The sequence below is a fragment of the Mya arenaria genome, chromosome 5, assembly GCF_026914265.1.
Source record: "Mya arenaria isolate MELC-2E11 chromosome 5, ASM2691426v1".
Taxonomy (NCBI): Eukaryota; Metazoa; Mollusca; class Bivalvia; order Myida; family Myidae; genus Mya; species Mya arenaria.
Window position 1 is genome coordinate 19,993,038 of NC_069126.1, and position 20,098 is coordinate 20,013,135.

Genomic DNA, 20,098 nt, shown 5'->3' on the forward strand with positions numbered 1-20,098 from the left:
CAAAACCCGGCGTGTATATTCGTTGGCGAAAGTCGGTGACTATCTGTCGTCGAGACCCGTCGAACGACTTCATAATCCTTCTGTGTGAGAAGATCATTTGTTTCTCTGTCAAAGCGACTGTTTATACGGCAATGTTGTCCGTCCATTATACAATCAGAGGCAAAAGAAAGTATACATTTTCGTGTTTTCATTATGTTATTTTTCAAAAGTCCTTCGTGTATGTGACAAATGCAATGATTAAATGTAACGATTAGCTTTCATTGCAAAGTTAATTATATTGTCTTAAACACGGATCGATATTTCTAAAAAAAAATCTTTTGTGTTCAGTTGATCGGACGAAACTCAATTTCATTATTTAAAAAAATAAAGTACAAATGTACCCACTTACATAAGATTCGGCTGAACAAATTCAAGCGATATAGCGTGTGTTATCTGCTAGTTGTTTAAATCGTTCCCACTATAGTGCTGACTTAGTTTTCATATTTTTTTCAAAAAATCTCATTTATCATTTCTTTCGATAGAAAATAAACTGTATTTCAGAAAGTGGCTTTCGGAAAATTGAGGCAATGAAATAAAAAGCATTATTAGCAAGAGGAATTAACTGATGTAATAAATATGGATAGCATCATATCAAAATTAGCCCGTCAGAGAAATGTCCACAGTATGAAAATTCTGGAAATTGAAGTGTGTTTTTTGGTCGTCACTGGGTGAACTTGAGACCACGTTATACTCCAAGATAAATAAATTCTGGAGACAAATCTATGTCATTACATGTATATACCTGACCTTTGTTCAGCTTTACACATTGGCGTTTTTGCCGTTGTGTGAAGGCACATGGCAATGACAAGATTTAAATTTGCTTTTTAATAAGATCCTTGTAACATATTTCAACTACGACATCTGTAAGGTCTAGGAGCACAAGAGTGAGACCACCTGAGGAACAACACTCATGAGCGCCAGGTAGGAAGGCACTGCCATCTCATGGTTGGAGTCAGTCGCGACTGACGCAGCAAAGGCCGGGTTACGAACTCCTACGTCAACCACCGTTACGCTTGAAGTTAAATTATTCAATTGTAATTTGTTGGTATGAAAATGACCATGAGTTCTGTCATCTGCTCTTTGGTTAGTAATTATCAAGATGGCATCAGAAACATTAGCTCTTGCACCATTGTTTTGTTGTCGGAGAACATTTGTCAGCTCATTCAAAACCCTGGCGTAGTCGAGTTTCAAATGATGAATTGTGCGAAAAGAACTCGTGTTGTAGCTCAGTAACTGAGACGAATTGTCAAAATGAATTCGGAAATGTAAATCACTATCAAACACTGCAAGACTAGCTTGACTGTTGATGGGAAGGGACGAAGCCAAAGCAGATATAAACTGCGAGAGAAGCAACACCGCTGTCTTGTTTTCGTGTACAAATGTTTCCACCAACACGTAGATGTCCCGCAAGCACGCTGAAAATTAAACAACAAAATTCTTTATATCGTTTCCGCTTTGTAATCACAAATTAATGTTTCATGTTAGTAATAACAGAAGACGGTAGTTACACAAAGTAAAATATTTGAAAAAGAGTTAAATATGTATGATTAAACGTATTTAATACAGAAACTTAATTAGTAAACGAAAATGTTTATCAAACTGGAGACAACTACATACACGGTGCGTTCGTAACAGATGGAGTCGGTGAATATTCTACAGCAGTTGTTGTTATCGCGAAGGCACCAGGCAGATTACACAAATCCATGTTACAGCAGTGGGAGGAGATATCGCGACGACCAACAAGGGAAGATATCAGACTTCCGTCACACAACTGGCAAAACATAACTAATGATATGCAGTCGAACCCCGTTGGCTCGAAGATTCTTTGATCTAAATCAGTTAAGGATATTTATTCATAAACAATTTAACCGTTATATCAAAACAGTTTGCGAATAAATGTATGAAAAATAGCGTAAGCAAATTAAAACATACATACATACACAACAAACGACTAAGTTGAAATTATTATTTTACAGTGTAGTTTTCAAAAACTGATTTCGATTTTGATTGTCGCAGTAACAAAAATAATTTTAAAAAGAATATTTTCAACTAACCATATCTGGGGCACAATTGAGTCTGTATTCGTGGTGTCCACCTGTTGAAGACGATACGTCACTCACCATGCATTTCTGAAACAGGTCTTTAGGTATGTAAGAAGCTGCCTTCTCCAACCTCAGATGAATAGATCTAAATCTTTGGGCATGCTGTAAATCTTTATCTTGCCCACGGGCAAAGAGAAAAATGTACCCGTATGGAACTACTTTTTATTGCTATCACTCAACTACCTCCCTTGTCGAAAACCGTCGTCTGTAGCACCATGGAAACTTTGTATTGTGGCGATATTCCATATAAATTATTTTTCGCATCAAATGGCACCAAATAAATGAAAAAACTCTGCATTCAAGAAATAATGCTTTCCTCACAACTTTTTAAAGAACGATTCGACTATATACATATTTTTATTCACTGCGCACTGAAATGTGATTGAAACAATGGAAGCTACAGGAAATAAGCTCAGAAGCATTAAATGGTTCTACGCACACAGTCCAAGGACCATCAGACTATCACCGAGTGACACAGAGTTTCACAATACAACAATCGCACACTCAGTATACATGAAGTATCTTTATCATCAAATGACAGAATTATCGAGCTGGAACGGTAAGCCAACAAGAGATTCACTCGGGTTAAGTTAAGTCGATCTATAAGTACTCAACTTTACACATTATTCTCAATAATACCAAAACTTAACAATACTAATGCAACCCTAAAAACTGCAGGGACAAATTTAAACAATACTAATGCAACCCTAAACACTGCAGGGACAAATTTAAACAATACTAATGCAACCCAAAAAACTGCAGGGACAAATTTAAACAATAGTAATGCAACCCTGAAAACTTCAGGGACAAATATTAACAATACTAATGCAACCCTGAAAACTGCAGGGACAAATTTAAACGTATAAACTAGTATGAACTCGAGCAAAAATGCAGTCATTAAGCATGATCATTTAAACTTAACCTAGTGTATAGGAATAGCTATGATAAGAAACGTACGTTATTAAATATGCTAAAATGACAGGGAAACCATGCATACCTCTCCCGTTTGACATTGTTTCGTCATGTTGCAACTTTGCACGTCCGTTACAGGATCTACACAGTGAAAACATGTCAGCGCTAAAATGAACAAAAAACATGTTAAACGGATCGCACACGCTCACCGTAATCCCTTTTTAGGGATTCGAACAATAAATCAGTGCGATTTTGATAGTATTATAATGGTATTGTATGCAGAAAAAATGCGGAACATTTATAAATAAAATTTTAAAAAATAAGTTACGTTTGACATTTGCAAATGTTTCATTTACATCCGATTTCAGTTGAAATAAAAAAGCAAATATACAATATGAAATAACCTCATGTGTGATGTACTTAAGGTCATATATTTTACATATTAGCAAATACCATTCAAATACCAAATTTAACATTAAGGTTAATAGAAATGCCTAATTGCAAGATAAGGTTGTTTTAAAAGTCGTTAATCCCTGATGTTTTCTTATATTGTTAGGGTAAGGTTTGTATCAACCGATAACCTTTGTCCTATTGTGTCTTTTTACATTAGGCGTTTCTAAACACATTATTCTTTAAGTCTTAAAACATCATAATTTTTAAATACATGTAGATAAATGATAGTAAATCCTGTTTATTTAATATTATAATTATACTTAATAAGTCCATTAATCGATCTGTCTACTTACGACATAGTCCACATGTCCTCTTACATGCGGTGTGTGCAAATACATCCCCATGGCATAAGTTGCTGTTTTCTGATATCAAACTCGCACATGCCGCAGGGTCAAGGTCGTTACACACCTCACACAACCCACCGACGAACAACAGAGCTAATAACATACAGTTTGATAAGCAAACGTAGTGCAATGTGTCCTCCAATTTTTTATTATTTGTTTAACATCTTTAATGTATTAATTATTCTATTAGATTTATAGAATAATAAAGCATGTGGCAAAAATACACGAACTACTGATAATTATTTATCTATTTTATGCGTGACAGTGTGGTGTACAAGATACCTATTATTAAATGTACAGGCCAAGAGATCAATTCAGGAACCCAGTCGCTTGACAAAACTAGCTCGACTGATCCAGCGTAAGGACACTTTTATGAAACACAATTTGATGATGAAAAAGCTATATACACTGCATAAATCTTATTTCAGGTAAAACAAAGTTGGTGTGAGAAAAATGACGATTAATGGAATTGTCCTGTTCAATAGTGGGCTCTGATTGGCCACTACAGTGTAATAATGTGAAACATAGTGCCAAACTAGAAGCTTGCATTAGTTAACTAGATATAAGGTTCCTTCTTACCGATAAATATCCAAAGCATTGAAACTATCGCATTCGCAATGAAATCTCATCTGTACAGGTATGTTAATCACGGACAGCGATAGCCTTATCTTGCCATAACTTCGGTATAGTGCTTATATTACGTCTTCAAATGACCTACTAAACGCGGACTTCGGAGCAATATGTGCCTTAAATACAACCAACATACATGTTAATATGTTGGCAATTTTATTATTTAGAATATATTTTAACGAATGGACTTATAGGTGAACCAATATTTATACGAACAATTAATTATACTGTTATAAGAAATGAGCTTGTAGAAATGGTTGATACAACTCACTAACGAATGTGTCCAACTAATACACGTAGGGAAATACGGGGGACGTTCACTACATAATGCAACTCTGCTTATAACCGAAAAATTTAAAATATCAACAGAAGTACATGTCGATACATTACGAAATGCTATATAATCTAAAATTTTCTTTTTTTAGCACTTTAAAATGGTCAATAAGGTCTTTTTGAGGTTATAAAAAAGTAAATTTACGAGTAGTATTATTTTATAGAAATCGGCATTCTTTTATGAACAATTTATTTTTTAGAACTTGATTACGTTTAAAGTACTAAAAAATCAATAAAGCATTTAAATATATCTTACTTAACGACAATTTGCAATACTCACCGAATAGTTAACTTTAACCTTCAATAAAAATTGCCAGCAAATAGCGTACCGCTTTGTTCTAATTGGTGTTATTGCTAACCTCTGACGTTATGCATGCATTAAATTTGTCTAAATTATTTGTATTCTGAATTGTGTAATAACGTTAATAATCTACGATAAGCTTTTTGAAGAAAAAAAAACATTATCTAGGTTTAAAAAAATCGAAAGAAAATGTTGACATTAATGTTTATTATTTGTTTTAAACTTTATCACATAACCAGTTTCTCCATAACTGAAATATTGAGTACTGTTGCACTATGTTGTATTTCAGGTATTTATGACAGTGACGTCAAACAAATATTGAACAAAAAAAAACATACCACGTTATAATCAAAGCGCTGATAGCGCTGTATGAACAGGGTTTTATACGGGGTTTAACCATTATGATTTACGATCATGTGTGTATTAGTAAGGTGCTGATATGTCGCACAGTGAATCTAAGAGTCCGCGTGTAAAACAACCCCAGGTTTATTGAAGCATGATGGTAAATGAAAAATTAATATTTTATTGACAATAAAATTAATGTCGCTGTGTAAGAAGGCAAACAATGATGGAGAAAGTAACCAATCCGAGCAGAACTCCATCCTATGGTGTTACATATGAGTATATATATACTAATCAAACTTTACTCATTAGAAAGAGTTTGCCTATGTTTGCCTTGTTATTCACAAAACAACTTTAAAACAGATTAAGAGAAATGGTTTCTTAATTAAAATGATGAAAAATTAAATAATTGATTTCAAACAATTGTAGATATATATACATCATAAAAAGTTAGCATAAAATCTTTAATTTCAAAACTTTTTTTCCTTCATTGTCTATATGGTCAGCTTCATTATTGTGTCACGTGATTGAATGATGCGCTTAGAGTGGATAGTAATTCTTTGTTTACTTTTCGATGTTCATTCATCTTTTGGTGCAGGGATACTTCTTTAATGTTATCTTTATTTAAGTTCAACAGATTAAATTATTTAAATAGATATTGCGTTATGATTGCTTCTTGCTTTGTCAAATCTACCTCGGTTATTTGAAACATAGCTTGCAATTAATATAGTCTGCACTTTCTCAAACTATATGTTTGTTGGTAAATCGGCTGGCGACATTTGTTATTATTAATAGGATTTTTCTGTTGTGAGTGTCGAGTTTGTGGCTACACTGAACAGGGTTGAAAACAACCCTGTTCAAAAACTTCCAAGAGATAACCATCTGCTAAGTACAAAAAAGCTATAGTCTGTTTCACCTTTTGTTATGAGTATTAAGGCATAATGGAACAGAAAATAGAGAGCCTACCGAAAGGACTGTTTGATTTTATTGATTCGTCGGCTATTAACCGTTCCCGCAACATCACTGTCCATTTCTGTTCATTCACAAGTAGGATCAATGCCATATGGGCTAGACATTAGACCGATACATATTTAGTCAATATCGGATATTCAGTTCATGTATCAGAAAAAAATATTTGTCGAACTTAGCGTACCTATAGCTTTTCCCATCGGATAAAAAATATACCAATATCGTGTGAAATTCTAGTGAACATCAGACCGATATTGGGCAGATATCAGTATGCTGATTAACATAATAATATTGGAACAAAATATTCTCCCTTCGTGTTGCTCGATGAAAGTATCATTTTGAATGTCTCGAATTTTTCGATAGTATAATTAATTCAAACGGCTGTGTATCCGATGCTGGGATATACATATATGTATTGCATCGTCCTTCATCTGAAAAAATAGGTTCATATTTATTCGCCAGGCATTGTAGTGCAGTTTGTTGAATTAACTTTTCAATCGATTGAAACTTTTTAACCGGAAGTTTCAAATTCGTTTACCACTCCAAGCCGGTACCCCAAACATGTTTTAAAGAATATATTTTATTTTTTAATAAATGTGTTCTTTGTCTGTTTTGTTCTGTTTTTTATTGGTCTTTTATTTAAGTGAATACTGTATCCTAGCATTGTGCCATAAAACAGGGCCTTCTTAATTGTGAATGCATGTGTTGTCTGTCTGTTACTGTTGTTCGAGATTTTGCAGGATTTTTCAAGTGTATATTGGGTTGCTCATTAATGATATCGACCATTACCGTTTAACCGAAAAGATGTCGAGACTAACGACGGAATTATAATTGTCGATAAATTGAGTATTTGTTTGTTTTTCTAAACTAGTATTCATTTCTTTTCCTTAGCGTTTGTGTTTGTTGTCGAGACCAAATATACGAAAAGAAATGTATGAGCTTTAACTTCCACAACCTTACAGAGAAATTCGCCTTTCCCGTGAGACATGGCTTTAAAAGTCATGATGCTTTATTTTTCGGAAAAGCTATACACTGTTACAAAATATTAAAGCTCCATCTTGTTATAAATGTGTAATATCACTGAGCTATGCAGTGGTGCAGAATTATAAATAAATACATGCAATTTGCATGGTAAGTACAAGCCCGAGGAAGCTCACCTTTCTTCTTTGATTGATACCAGGTCCAGGATCTAGCTGCATGCAAGTTTCATTATCTGGCTAATGGCTTGATAGTATCAAGTAGATGTGACTATTGTCACACCCTCTGCAGTACATGAGTAAAGAGACCTTGGCTCAGACACTATTGCTTTAAAGAACACGATTTAACAATTAATTTCTTATAGGACTTAACAGTACGTAACTTTCTGTAGCTTGTTGACATTTTACCCTTTGTGTAACTTCTATTGCATACAACAAGCAAATGTGTGAAACATGCAATTTAATCAAATATCTTTAACAAATATCAAAGGCGACATCTGTTAGGTCTAGGAGCACAAGAGTGAGACCACCTGAGGAACAACACTCATAAGCCCCTGGTAGGTAGGCACTGCTATCTCATGGTTGGCATCAGTTGCGAGTAAGGATGCAAGAGCCGGGTTTCGACTTCCTACGTCAATCACCGTAACGCTTGAAGCCAAGCCGTCCAAATAAGATCCATGTAAATGCAAGTGACCATGATTCCTGTCATCCGATCTATCGTTTGTAATGAATAGGACGGCATCAGAAGCATTAGCCCTTGCACCATTGTCTTGGTGTTGGAGAACATTCCTAAGGTCATGCATTGTTCTGTCGTAGTCGAGTATAGAATGATGAGGACTAATAAACGTACTCGTGTTGTAGTTGAGAAGCTGAGTCGAATCGGCAAAATGGACCAGAAAATATATTCCTCTATCAAATACTGCGAGGCTGGCTTGACTGTCTGCGGGAAGGGATGATGCCAAGGCAGATAAAAACTGCGAAAGAAGCATGTCCGTTGTCTTGTCATCATGTAAGAAGGCTTCTACCAATATGTAAATGTCCCTCTGACACGCTGAAAAAATATATTTTAAAAAGGCAGTGATTTTAAACACCGTTTCATTAGTTTGATGTTTGTCCAGTGTTTTAATCATGACCGATAGTGCTATTAAACATTTTTAATAATATTTACCACATAAGCATAACGATTTGCATGTTTTTAGATTCAACTATTCATAAACAAATGAAACGCTTTTGTTATCGTTTTATGAAAGGCTTTGCAAGTACATACACAAGGTAGGAACAGACGTTGTTGTACTCGCGGTTGCATCGGGTTGATTACACAAATCCACACTGCAGCAGTGGGAGGAAATATCGCGACGACCAACGATGGAAAATATCATACTCCCGTCACACATCTGACAAAAAATATATACAGTTAAGTTTGCGGTGCACTTGTAATTGTGTTTGGTCCGAGCTGGTAACACAAAACCGCGTTGCATCAGTATATCGCGGCGACCAATAATAATAGTGGGGCTTATAGGCATAAGTGACATTGCGCTGACACCGGGCATGTTACACATATCTGAGCTTTACAATTGGAGGATAAATCGCGGCTTCTTTCACACTCAAATATCAGGTGTGTTTAATTGTTTAATTCGCAGTTGCGGTCCTCATACTCGAGTCAAATATCTACATAGACTAATAGTATTTAGTCATAAACATATTACAGTGTGAGGAAAGTAAATTGTGATGGCCGAGTGGTGCATAATGAAAAATGAAACGTAGTTCAAGAACTATTTAAACAACACTTTAAACAAACAACGAAGCTGAATTTATAGTTTTACTAACCAAAACTGTTCTATGTATTTGACAATACCTAATTACAAGCATAGTTGATCACAGCTACAAAATGTAATTAAAATATATTTTTGCAACATACCATATTTGAGGCACAATTGAGTCTGTATTCGTGGTGTCCATCTTTCGAAGACGATACCTCACTCGTCATGCATTTCTGCAATGATTCGTTAGATATATCAAAAGCCACACTCTCCAAAGTTATACACTTCTTTGCATTCAATGAACGGAACACTTTTTAGAAACCATGTTGTATTTATTAACTCATACAAATATTGCTATCGAGAAGCTTAAAATAGAAATGGCATTATACGACAGACACACTCTACAATAAATGGTGTGGTTACCGCATTGGAACGCTCAGCGAAACACAGAGCTCCATTGTGGAGGCGTGGGTGGGGTGGTTAGCCGGTAAAAGACTAGCGAGCCAGAAACGTGTCCTAACATTTATGAACCATTACAATACTAAACATACAAGCCTTATCGGTCCCTGTATTAACTCAAGTAAACTGATATCTGAAAGCCTGACTAGCGAAACATGTTTGAAGTGGATAGCTTCCATAATATGCTCATGGTATTATCCATTGATATTCTCACAGGGAAACTTCATACGAACCTCCCCCATTTGGCATTGTTTTGTCGCTGTGCAACTTTGCACATCCGTTACTGGATCAATGCAGTGGTAACACGTCAAAGCTGGAACAAGAACTAAATGTTATAATCATAAATCATACGCACATATTCATATCTTTTCTTAAAAAGAAAAACCTTAATCGACGCTGCTGACAACGCTGTTCACTTTGTGATTCTCTACCACATGGTTTCTGTTGATGAATCTAGTTTTCTATGTTCACTGTTCAATTGCAAGGATGTTTAAATATTCACTAGCTCTGGTGTTTTTAATACTGATTGGATAAAGTTTACATGAATCGAAAACTTGTTTTATATTATATTTGAGCCCTTCTCTTGCTTCAGCAGTTTTGCTTTGATCGCTTCCAAAATAGAAAAATGATATTAAGATCCTTCACGACATGATTATATATATATATTATAAGTATATCTAATACGCCGTTTAATCTATCTAAATGCTTACGACATAGTCCGCATGTTCTCTGACAGGCGGTGTGGGCAAATACCTCTTCCTGACACAAGCTGCTGTTTGCTCCAATCAGACTCGCACATCCCAAAGGGTCAAGGTCGTGACACACATCGCACCAGGAAGGAACGAATAGCAGAACTAACAGAACATTTAAATTCAAATATCAATTACCGGTTTATTGAGATTACATTCTCAAGACCCGAGCCTCTTCCAACCTCAAAAATCGGCAGAGACATGGTCACAACAATTTGACCTCCTCATGGAGACGATTAGGACATGGCAGTGTTGTTTTAACATGTTTTGATGGAGAAACTTCTAAGTAACATTCTCCCGTCATAGACTTCTTCAACCGTAAAGATAGAATCATAATAAGAATCAAAAGTAAGCTAATTATCAGGGGTGGTATTCAATATGCAAATTATTATTAGGGTCATACATCATTGACTTAATTCACTATATTAGCCAGTTTTGATAACAAATAATCCGATTATCTACATCGTTCTTAGATCCAGATCAGACCAATATTGAATACCAGAACAGCTAATCTCATACATGTACATGTCCGAAAACATTTAAAATAAAATTCGTATTATATGTGCTCATACTATTAGGAATTTGACCACTAACGTAAATTACCGGTTTTTCTTCATCGATGAGGGGCTGTTGGAACCTACGACAAGCATTCGTTTGCTTATATATATAACTGAGCTTATATATATATTCGCTGACCTAAACATATAAGTAATAGAAAAAAAGTTATTTATGTTGTCAAGCTACAATATTGCAATGCATATTGCTTTACATGTATGATGGTCAAAATAACTCTAAATATAAAATGATTACGTACCGAAACATATCCATAGCATTGTAACCATGGCGTCTGCTATGTATTTGGAAAGTCTTAATATGGCGCATAAACCTTATCTCAACCAGACACAGTGATTCCATTATCAGCCTACACCACGATTTAATACAAAACTGGAATGTCTATAAAATAGTTTGAAAATCAGCGCTTTTATAAATGTTCATGATGCATCTGTTTAAACATGTTAATCTACTTCAATAAATACAATTAATAGCAACCTTTTATTTGTTTTATTAAACTCGTAAATACGAAATATCAACGTTAATATGTTGTGTACAAACACTAAACAGTTTTGTATTATTTCAAAGCTCTATAAGACTGGAATGATTAACAAATACATGGCGTTTCAAAAGTATGAGTTTAGGACATGCATAACAAACCTTTATCAATGAACACTAAATAATTCGGCATGAAAATACGCACGTGTAAATATCACTCTTAATATATATGAAGCATTGTCATAAATAAGTACGTGAGTTGGTTTAAAACATGCTTATCAAAGTATATTCGAAATATGAATCAAATCGAAAAGGAAGACCTGACTTTAATATATATTGTATGTAAATAAGAAATGGTTGATAAACCGAAGACATGGAATAAATAATTGCAGGTAACGAGCCACTTGACTTGGAACGTTTTTGTCTTAAGAACACATTACAACATGAAACACAACTATAAAACACGATTTTTAAGTAAATGTCAAAGTATAATTCAGCATTCAGAAAGTCAGCAGGCCTATTAAAGCATGTATATGTATTATATCATTTTCAAGTATTTGAAAGCTCTAGAAGACTGGATATGATTATCAAATACATAGCGCTTAATACAATGGATTTAGGGCTATAATAGAACATGTTTGTATTTCATCATTACATATTACACATATCAGTATAATGTATGAAACAAATTGACAAAAATATGTGAAAAAACTTCGTTTTATTGTGTTCACCATAAACTGATATTAGCCACAATTCATTTTCTATATTAATTAATACGCAGTTGTCGACAAGTAAGACACTACCTCGAATGAAAAATAATGATAGTCTTGGTTCTACTAAAGTTATGTGTAACTTACTCTTCCTATCACAGGAATGCTGAGAACACATTGGTCAAGATATCACAGCCGGTAAGAAATAGTCACAACCCAATGAGCTTAATCCAAGCCAATTTACCTTTCTAATTTGCTAAATTTTAAATATTTGATACAAACTAATGAACAAATTTTAAATATTTGATACAAACTAATGAACAAATTGAAGCAGGATTGCCTGTCAGAGAGTTGCAAGTGGCTGGATTTCTCTCTCGACTGGTGTTTACTAATATATAAACCGAAATATTTTCAAAAATAGAATCCAGCTAAAACCTTAGGCAATAACTACATAAGCAGCCCCTGTGTTCTCAAAGGCGCATTAATTAAAAAAAAATAATTGGTGGTTGTGTATACAAGTAAATAAAATAGATATGAATACAAAATATCATATACTGTGGCAAAACAGTGTAAAGTAATACAGTGGATATTGACTAATGAAAATAGTGAGTTATTCCCCTTAAAAAGTCTACGATATAGGATAAAACAGGTTATTATGATTGAAACAAATAAGGTACGTTTGATATATCTATAAGTACGCTTTATGTATGCTAAATTTTAAATTCTGGAAAATGACAGAAATGTCAACGTCGTTTTTTCACTGACATATCATCAATACATAAGATTTTTTTTATAATATGACATGTTTTGACATTGTTATAGATCTACCCTCCTATAATTACCAACACAGTACGTATTGTGCAAATTAAAAAGGCGTTCCATGTTTTAGTTCTTGTGCTCAACCAACATTTGAAGATACATGAATTTTTCAGGCAACAACATTCGACCTTTATGTCGTCTGACTATACTTTAATACACTCACAGACTGCCTATTGTATTATACCACACGTTAGTAATGTAGTTTAGCATTATGTCAATAAAATGCATTGAAAACCGCAATGTCATCGACAGTTAGGTATCTATCAGCAAGTTTCGCCTGATCTCCGTGTAAGCTCCAGAAAGCGACGATTCTTGCAGACGTTTCAAGTCGTCTTTCTTTAGTTTTGCCTTCTCAGCATGCATTCGTTCCCATCTGATCAGTCGCTCACATTCCGTCCTCTCAACGTGTTCACAAAATGCATTGCCGCAGTGGTCGTGGTGTTTTACCCGCTTTCTGCGTATGTAAAATACAATTCGCATTACGTGACTGATCAAGATAAGTGGAGGACAGAGAAAGGGTCGGTCGTAGTACTCGCGAATCAACTTGAAGCGGAGGAAACACCAGTGCTTGTCGGTTTCGTCTTGGACCTTCTCAAACGTGAAGCTGAACATGGCGATCAAAAGGTTAAGCAGGAGGACTTGGACGATCAGCATGTAGATTGCCATCATGATTGGAACGATATACACCCCTGCTTTGGTAGGGCATCTGGGAAGATCGCCAAAACCAGCCATGGTATCGTTTGTGCAATTTCCAACATCTGGAATGTATAACACGTACATATTGTTGTAAATCTGGTTTAACAGGTTTTTCATTATTTATTCTGATTTTTTAAACATTAAACAATCAATTCTAAACATAAATAGCAGGGTTAGGTTAAGAGTAAAATACGGAAGAATGAGTTTAAGGGGAACAAGATACATATTTTTCAAAAGTATGCTCCCTTAGTGCCCTTGTTTACCTTAGACCTACTGACCTATAAATGAGTATGGTTCATCTACCGGTCAAAGGCCACCTGTCACTGAAACTTCATTGCCATGGGTCAAACAGATCTCGATTTATGGTGCAGACAAAGTTATCATGAGACCGTTGACCGTTAGCTTGACCTCTGAACTAGTAACACCAACAACAAAAGGGGTTATTTACTGTGATGTTTGACGGTCCTGGGTCAAACACTTCTCTAATTATATTACGGACGGCTGTGTTTTTTCCGGACGGAAGCACAGGCGGACGTACTGGCAGTGCTAGTATCAAATATACATCTTCGAGGCATATAAAATAGTGAACAAGTGCTGACTGATATATTGCTCTACAAGATTTATCGGAAAATGAGTTTTATAACTCGGATGACAGAGCTGAGAATCAAAATTCAAAATGTATTATTACCCTCGATGTCTTCCAATCCTAGTTCTCCAAAGATGTTCCAGTAGGGAATCTTCAATGTCTTGTAGAATGTATACCATGTGAAGGGTGAGTTGGGGTACAGGATTGATTGCGTAGCGATAGCATACGACACCACAACGACCATCATAATTATGAAGAAGTAGACAAGGTCTTGCATCATTTTGCCGATCATCACAAGTTTTGGTCCAATATTTCTAAGACATGTACATGCGTGAAGGAGTCGCAAGGAGAAAACAATGAAGTCAAGCGCCATAATTATCCTTGCTAAGTCTAAACTTATGTTGCGCAACACTTCTCCGACAATGAATAAAGCGAGCGCTAACAGGTCGATCCAGTTCCATATATCAGTGATGTAGTCGTCATTCGAAACAAGCTGTTGTCTGATTTCCTCAATAACGAAGGAAAACACCCATACCATCAATGCATAGTTCACTGCGGAGAGCGACTGATTGGTACTGAAAACAATAGCGTATGCAAATAGAGTCAGAAACACTAGGTAGCTCAGCATATTGTACATAAACTTGACCAACGGGCTATGAGTGTAGTCCCATGCTCTTTTTAACATCCATGCAAATCCACCGCAGCACATCTGTTTTCCGTTCCCATTTGTCATAGAATCTTGGCCTACGAAATGCAAGAAAAACCCTGCGAATAATGGATTTATCATTAAGAACATAACTTTCCAAAATGGGTTGGTGGTCTCATCTGTGCTCAATGGTTGAAGCCATATGTCATCCAAGGCCGCTTGGCAAGCGCTCTGTTGTATGAACACTTTATTCTGATTGGCCATAAGCAGTGTAGATGTGCCTCCAAATACCTTCCTCTCCCGTACTAGACACTTCTTGGCCTTGTTCTTCTTATCAGCATAACACTTTGTCAAGATCCAAGTAGATCTATGATCGTATTTACCAATCATCCATTCGATTCTTGATTTCCTATCGTCATCTTCTGTGTACTTCTTCATTCGTTTCAAACACTTGCATGCAAACACAGCCGCAGTCATCTTGCTTTCTGACAGTCGCCAAAACTGGTAAGATATATCATACCTCAGACTAAAGATGGACCAAATGAAAAGGCAGTTAATGGCAATTTCCTTTGATTTTACGCCTTCAGTAATGTCTAACAAAACTTCTGTGGCATCCGATACGTAATCCTGCACATCTTTAAGTGTGTCAAATTCCTTTTTATCAAATACATCGTTACCAATTTTGTTGAAAAGATCAATCAAGTGTCTGTTACAGAACTGAACCAAATCTATACCACTAGAAACAAGAGTGGTTGCGGTTTTCCCGTTGTCGCTTTCTAACGCAAAATTCAGCAGTGTATGTTTGTATGTTTCATTTTTCCACCGTTTGCTGTTTTTTACCAGTGAGGCAACTTGATCATGCGATTCATTCCAGACAATAGAAAGTCTTAAGGAATCGATAGATTCGTCGTTGGCCCCAATCACTGATTTCAAGATTGCATTAGCATATTCAATCGAATTGTCGCTGGTGACAGATGAAACTAGATGTTCTTTTCCTTTAAACTCTTCATCGGTAAATTTCATCTGGGTTTTAGACTTTCCATACGTTAACACCGGGTGATCATTTACCACAGACAGTTTCAAGTATTTTTTGTTGACATCGTGTCCGATGTATAATACCACAACTGGGATTTTTGCGTCGACAGTCCCGAATGCACTGCTTGAAATTGTAGAGTCAAGCTTCACTCGAAACTCATCAACATCGATGCCGTCATCAACAAAAATGAAATGGGTAAATTGTGTATTAACCACGGGATCATCCTTCGGTATTAAACTCTTTTCAACGATCTTCTCTGCGACGGTATTCCAGGGGAAAACACCAATGACCACCGGTTGGTAATCATTGATAGCTTCTACTTCTAAAACAGCTTCTCTCAGGATTTCTCCGACATCATCAATTGCGTCTGAGAACACCCATGTACCTGTGCTAGCAAACACCTCAGCAAGCGCCTTCACAATCTCTTTCTGTTTCTCTTTGTCCGGAAAATCGGAGCCCGTCAAGGACAGTAACAAGCCAGTTCTTTTTAATTCCCAGTTGGAAAATATACCCTCGATGTTGGAGTCGTGGTTCACCTTGCAGTATTTTACTTCTTGTTCATCCTCACCTTCAATCTTGAACGCACCAAACATTTCCATGACGATTTCTTGAAAAGTAAAATAAAAATAACTCTAATATTCATGTGTTTGTATCCCATAAATAGTTCAACTATTCATGATAAAGTATAAGTGAACATATTGTTTAGGAATGTAAACTGTAATTGGTATTCATCGTCGCTGAAAACAAATCGCTATAAATATTGAGTTGTTGCTTATTGGACACTTTTTACGCAGTGTACTAATTTAATGACTGATCTGTGTGAAACATAAGCCAGTGGGACAGCAACCATTTGAAAAAAAAAACGAATTTTTAGCATAGTATTGCTTTACGTTAGAGCTAGCAAACTTCAGTCAAATCATCAGTTTACTAACACCAATGTTATCTGTGTTGCCAAGTATTTAGTGTAAATTATATGTAATTGACATGCTCTCATAACGATCGGTCATTTTTTTTAAATATGTGTCGTTTGCGTTCAAAAAATGATATAATGTCATGAAACATATTTTACAGTACTGCTTTGACTAAACTTGACAGTTTGTGTTAGTTTTGTGCACTAGTGATGTACTACCATCTCACTTGATAGTGTACTAGGGTAAGGAATAAAGACAAGGGGCTGACCAGATAAGGCTATTTCAATTTATAATAACCATAAATTATGATAATTTATTAGGGATGAGGAGCAATTTATTATTTTATTGCAATCCTTGATAAGAAGACCCCAATGCCACAGTTGAGTGTAATACACTGACGCATGTAATTTTCTGTTGTTATTTTTTTCCATATTACGATACTGACATTTTTATCATTTAAAGCAAAATTAAAAGGCTTTCTATAGAACTATTCTGATGATTTCATACAGTACATCGCACCTATTATTGATAGTTAAACGTTTCTGTTCTGGTTTAATGGATGACAGCCTTTTTACAATTTCAATGCAATATATAGTAAACATTAATGTTATGCGTATGAATACTGTATATTAAAATGAGTTTTGAATATGTCAACCATGGTAATACATGTGTACATGTATTTGGATAAAAAAATGTTGACTCCAACAATTGAATGTAAATACGTTTCAATCGGATTTTAGTTTGAATACTGTTCAAAAATGTATTAATTAGTGTCTTAAAGACGAATATCAAGCACAGACATCATCAAAAGAATACTCACGTTAAAACTTATCAATCTTAAACTCCTCTTAATACATGTTCATGTATCCACGTGTGACTGTCGAAGCTGCTTTGCTTCACATGTTTATATATCATAACAGTGTATCCATATTCGAGGTCGTAGCACTATTAAACATCGTTTGAACGTTCAGATTATTCATACAAAACATTCAATACTTTTTTCAAATATAAGTAAAAAATTCAGTTTCATTGCTAAATATAAGTAAATGCTAAACGTGCATGACATTTTTAACAGTACTCAGCTATTTGATGCTATAAAAACGCCTGTCCACTAAATATGTTTTAAAAAGCATTTGGTTAAAAAAGTAGTAGTATTAGTAGTATTAGTAGTAGTAGTAGTAGTAGTAGTAGTAGTAGTAGTAGTAGTATTAGCAGAAGTAGTAGTAGTAGTAGTAGTAGTAGTAGTAGTAGTAGTAGTAGTAGTAGTAGTAGTAGTAGTAGTAGTAGTAGTGTTAGTGGTAGTAGTAGTAGTAGTAGTAGTAGTAGTTGTAGTAGTAGTAGTGATGGTAGTAGTAGTGGTTGTAGTACTTAGTGATTGTAGTATTCGTAGTAAGTTATTCAATAAGTTAAAGAATACTTACAATTATACGAATCTGAAAAAGTATCTCAATACATTCCATGTATCCACGTGAACCCTCATCTACCAAAGCTGTTTCGCTTCACATGTTTATATAGATCTTAACATTGTTAATATAGTTCAGCTGGTAACACTATTTAACATCGTTTGAACGGATTCCAAATGTTCATGCTGGGATGATGAGCTGAACATCAAAGAACAAATTCGATAACAGAAGCCAATAGATTTATACTTCTGTGAGCTATTTAACATACCAGACATAAATCAATAGCATACTTCCAGACATTGTGACTAAAAGCTGTCTACTGTAATGTATTTCCTGCGGGTGTTTTTTTATGAATGATTCAAAATGTGCTGGTCAAGCAATATGATTATAAGTTTTAGTTCATAAAAAAATAGTGCTGACGAGGGAATTCTCTTCAGCCATATTGTTCTCCCACTATGTTTAAACAACCAGTTGTTCTCCTTTTTGTATCTGTATAGGCCAATTTAAGACCATGATTGACATTGGATACGATACGTATAAGGTATATAAAAATATGTGAAATACTATTTATTTAATGTTGCGTTTTATAGTTATTGCATGAGTCGGTATGTGGGATGAACTTTTTGTGGTATTTAAAACAGCATTAGACAGTTATTAGAACTGATTAAACACAAACAAAACTTATTGTGCTTAGCTCAAATCTTTAATACAAATGCTCTAATTAAAGGGGCTAGACACCAGATGATATAGTTGCAACCAAAAAAAACAGGGATTGTCGAAAACAGTTTTTGCGTATTTTTCAAATTCGAAATTTACTGGGGTTGTCTACCACGTAAATCCCAGTCAATTTGAAATAGCGTCGGTATATGCATCTGTACTAATCACGTGACGTTCACATGTTAAATATGCACACTATAAACTGGGAAAACATTATGAGATATTTTTAAACGGATTAATTCAGCTAATACAAAATATTCTTTTAATCATGTAGAATGATGTATTATCGGCCTCATACTAGCTCGTATTGACAATTATATGCTTGTCTTGTGCAAATAATGTATTTGCCGATTTTAAGACCATCTGGTGTCTAGCCCCTTTCAACTGTTGAAATGCAGTGATTCTTATAGGATATCACCTTGTGATATATTCTCCTTTTAAACGCAATCAAAAAAATCGAATACACAGAATCTTATGTTTTATATTCTTTAAGGTATTATAGTGCGCTCTATTTCTGTAACGTAGGAAGCGCTGGAATTGTCGTTCTTTTTGTCACCGTTTATCACCGGAGGTAAATCCTGTAGATTTTCTCGTTATTTTTTAACAGATAAAGCATGTGATTGAACAAGAGCTGTCTTAAAACAGCGCGCTCGACTACGCCGCTTTGACTTAGGAGTGAATACAATAATGATGTATGTGTCTGTCAAAAGCAATAAAAAAATCAACTTAAAAAGTAAACAGTGACCATAACTCTCAGGGGCCCAGAACACAACCTCATGAAAGGTCTCTATAAACTCTTTCAATATACAAAGTTTGCTTGCAATATGTTAACCCTTACTTAAGTTATTCAATACCAACCATTTGTATTACATGTAATAGTAACTTTGACCGTGACCTTGAGTCTAGGGGCCTTAAACGCAATCCCATGAAAGGTATCCATAAACTCTTTATCATATCTCTTTATATATACCAAGTTTGGTCACTATATGTCGAACCTAGCTAAAAAAATTCAATACATAAGGTGACTTTGACGCTGCCCTCCCACCAGCCCGCCCGAAAAATGACGCAATTCATTCTAGTAACTTGTTTTCCCCTTGTGAAAACCTGGTTAAGAATATAAAATTGTACCTGTCAAAAGAAATAAAAAGAAAAAG

General features: G+C 35.1%; 3 protein-coding genes across 3 annotated transcripts; all 3 read right to left on the reverse strand.

The window, feature by feature from the left end:
* Window positions 1-849: 849 nt before the first annotated feature.
* On the reverse strand, window positions 850-4,498 carry LOC128235407 (uncharacterized). The gene is made up of 6 exons (XM_052950225.1): window positions 4,430-4,498; window positions 3,800-3,943; window positions 3,139-3,218; window positions 2,094-2,168; window positions 1,657-1,810; window positions 850-1,454 (listed from the first exon to the last, which is right to left on the reverse strand). The coding sequence occupies exons 1-6, from the start codon at window positions 4,446-4,448 to the stop codon at window positions 910-912; spliced, it is 1,017 nt and encodes a 338-aa protein (XP_052806185.1). The 5' UTR covers window positions 4,449-4,498; the 3' UTR covers window positions 850-909.
* A 3,349-nt stretch (window positions 4,499-7,847) lies between these two features.
* Window positions 7,848-11,239, reverse strand: LOC128235408 (uncharacterized). The gene is made up of 6 exons (XM_052950226.1): window positions 11,185-11,239; window positions 10,332-10,475; window positions 9,855-9,934; window positions 9,321-9,395; window positions 8,670-8,796; window positions 7,848-8,453 (listed from the first exon to the last, which is right to left on the reverse strand). Exons 1-6 carry the CDS (start codon window positions 11,210-11,212, stop codon window positions 7,909-7,911), a joined length of 999 nt encoding a protein of 332 aa, XP_052806186.1. The 5' UTR covers window positions 11,213-11,239; the 3' UTR covers window positions 7,848-7,908.
* A 1,962-nt stretch (window positions 11,240-13,201) lies between these two features.
* Window positions 13,202-16,512, reverse strand: LOC128235514 (transient receptor potential cation channel subfamily M member 2-like). The gene is made up of 2 exons (XM_052950323.1): window positions 14,334-16,512; window positions 13,202-13,707 (listed from the first exon to the last, which is right to left on the reverse strand). Exons 1-2 carry the CDS (start codon window positions 16,510-16,512, stop codon window positions 13,202-13,204), a joined length of 2,685 nt encoding a protein of 894 aa, XP_052806283.1.
* Window positions 16,513-20,098: the final 3,586 nt, after the last annotated feature.

What these genes read in the sequence shown, in the direction of transcription:
- LOC128235407 (XM_052950225.1), bottom strand. An exon ending in TCAATTGTGCCCCAGATATG is followed by an intron (nt 1,811 to 2,093) that starts GTTAGTTGAAAA and finishes ATGTTTTGCCAG; the next exon opens with TTGTGTGACGGAAGTCTGAT. An exon ending in ATCTGTTACGAACGCACCGT is followed by an intron (nt 1,455 to 1,656) that starts GTATGTAGTTGT and finishes TTTAATTTTCAG; the next exon opens with CGTGCTTGCGGGACATCTAC.
- LOC128235408 (XM_052950226.1), bottom strand. Translation starts at nt 11,212, where the DNA reads ATGGTTACAATGCTATGGATATGTTTCG. An exon ending in GAGAACATGCGGACTATGTC is followed by an intron (nt 9,935 to 10,331) that starts GTAAGCATTTAG and finishes TTCTTGTTCCAG; the next exon opens with CTTTGACGTGTTACCACTGC. An exon ending in AACAATGCCAAATGGGGGAG is followed by an intron (nt 9,396 to 9,854) that starts GTTCGTATGAAG and finishes GAATCATTGCAG; the next exon opens with AAATGCATGACGAGTGAGGT.
- LOC128235514 (XM_052950323.1), bottom strand. Translation starts at nt 16,512, where the DNA reads ATGGAAATGTTTGGTGCGTTCAAGATTGAAGGTGAGGATGAACAAGAA. An exon ending in AGGATTGGAAGACATCGAGG is followed by an intron (nt 13,708 to 14,333) that starts GTAATAATACAT and finishes TATACATTCCAG; the next exon opens with ATGTTGGAAATTGCACAAAC.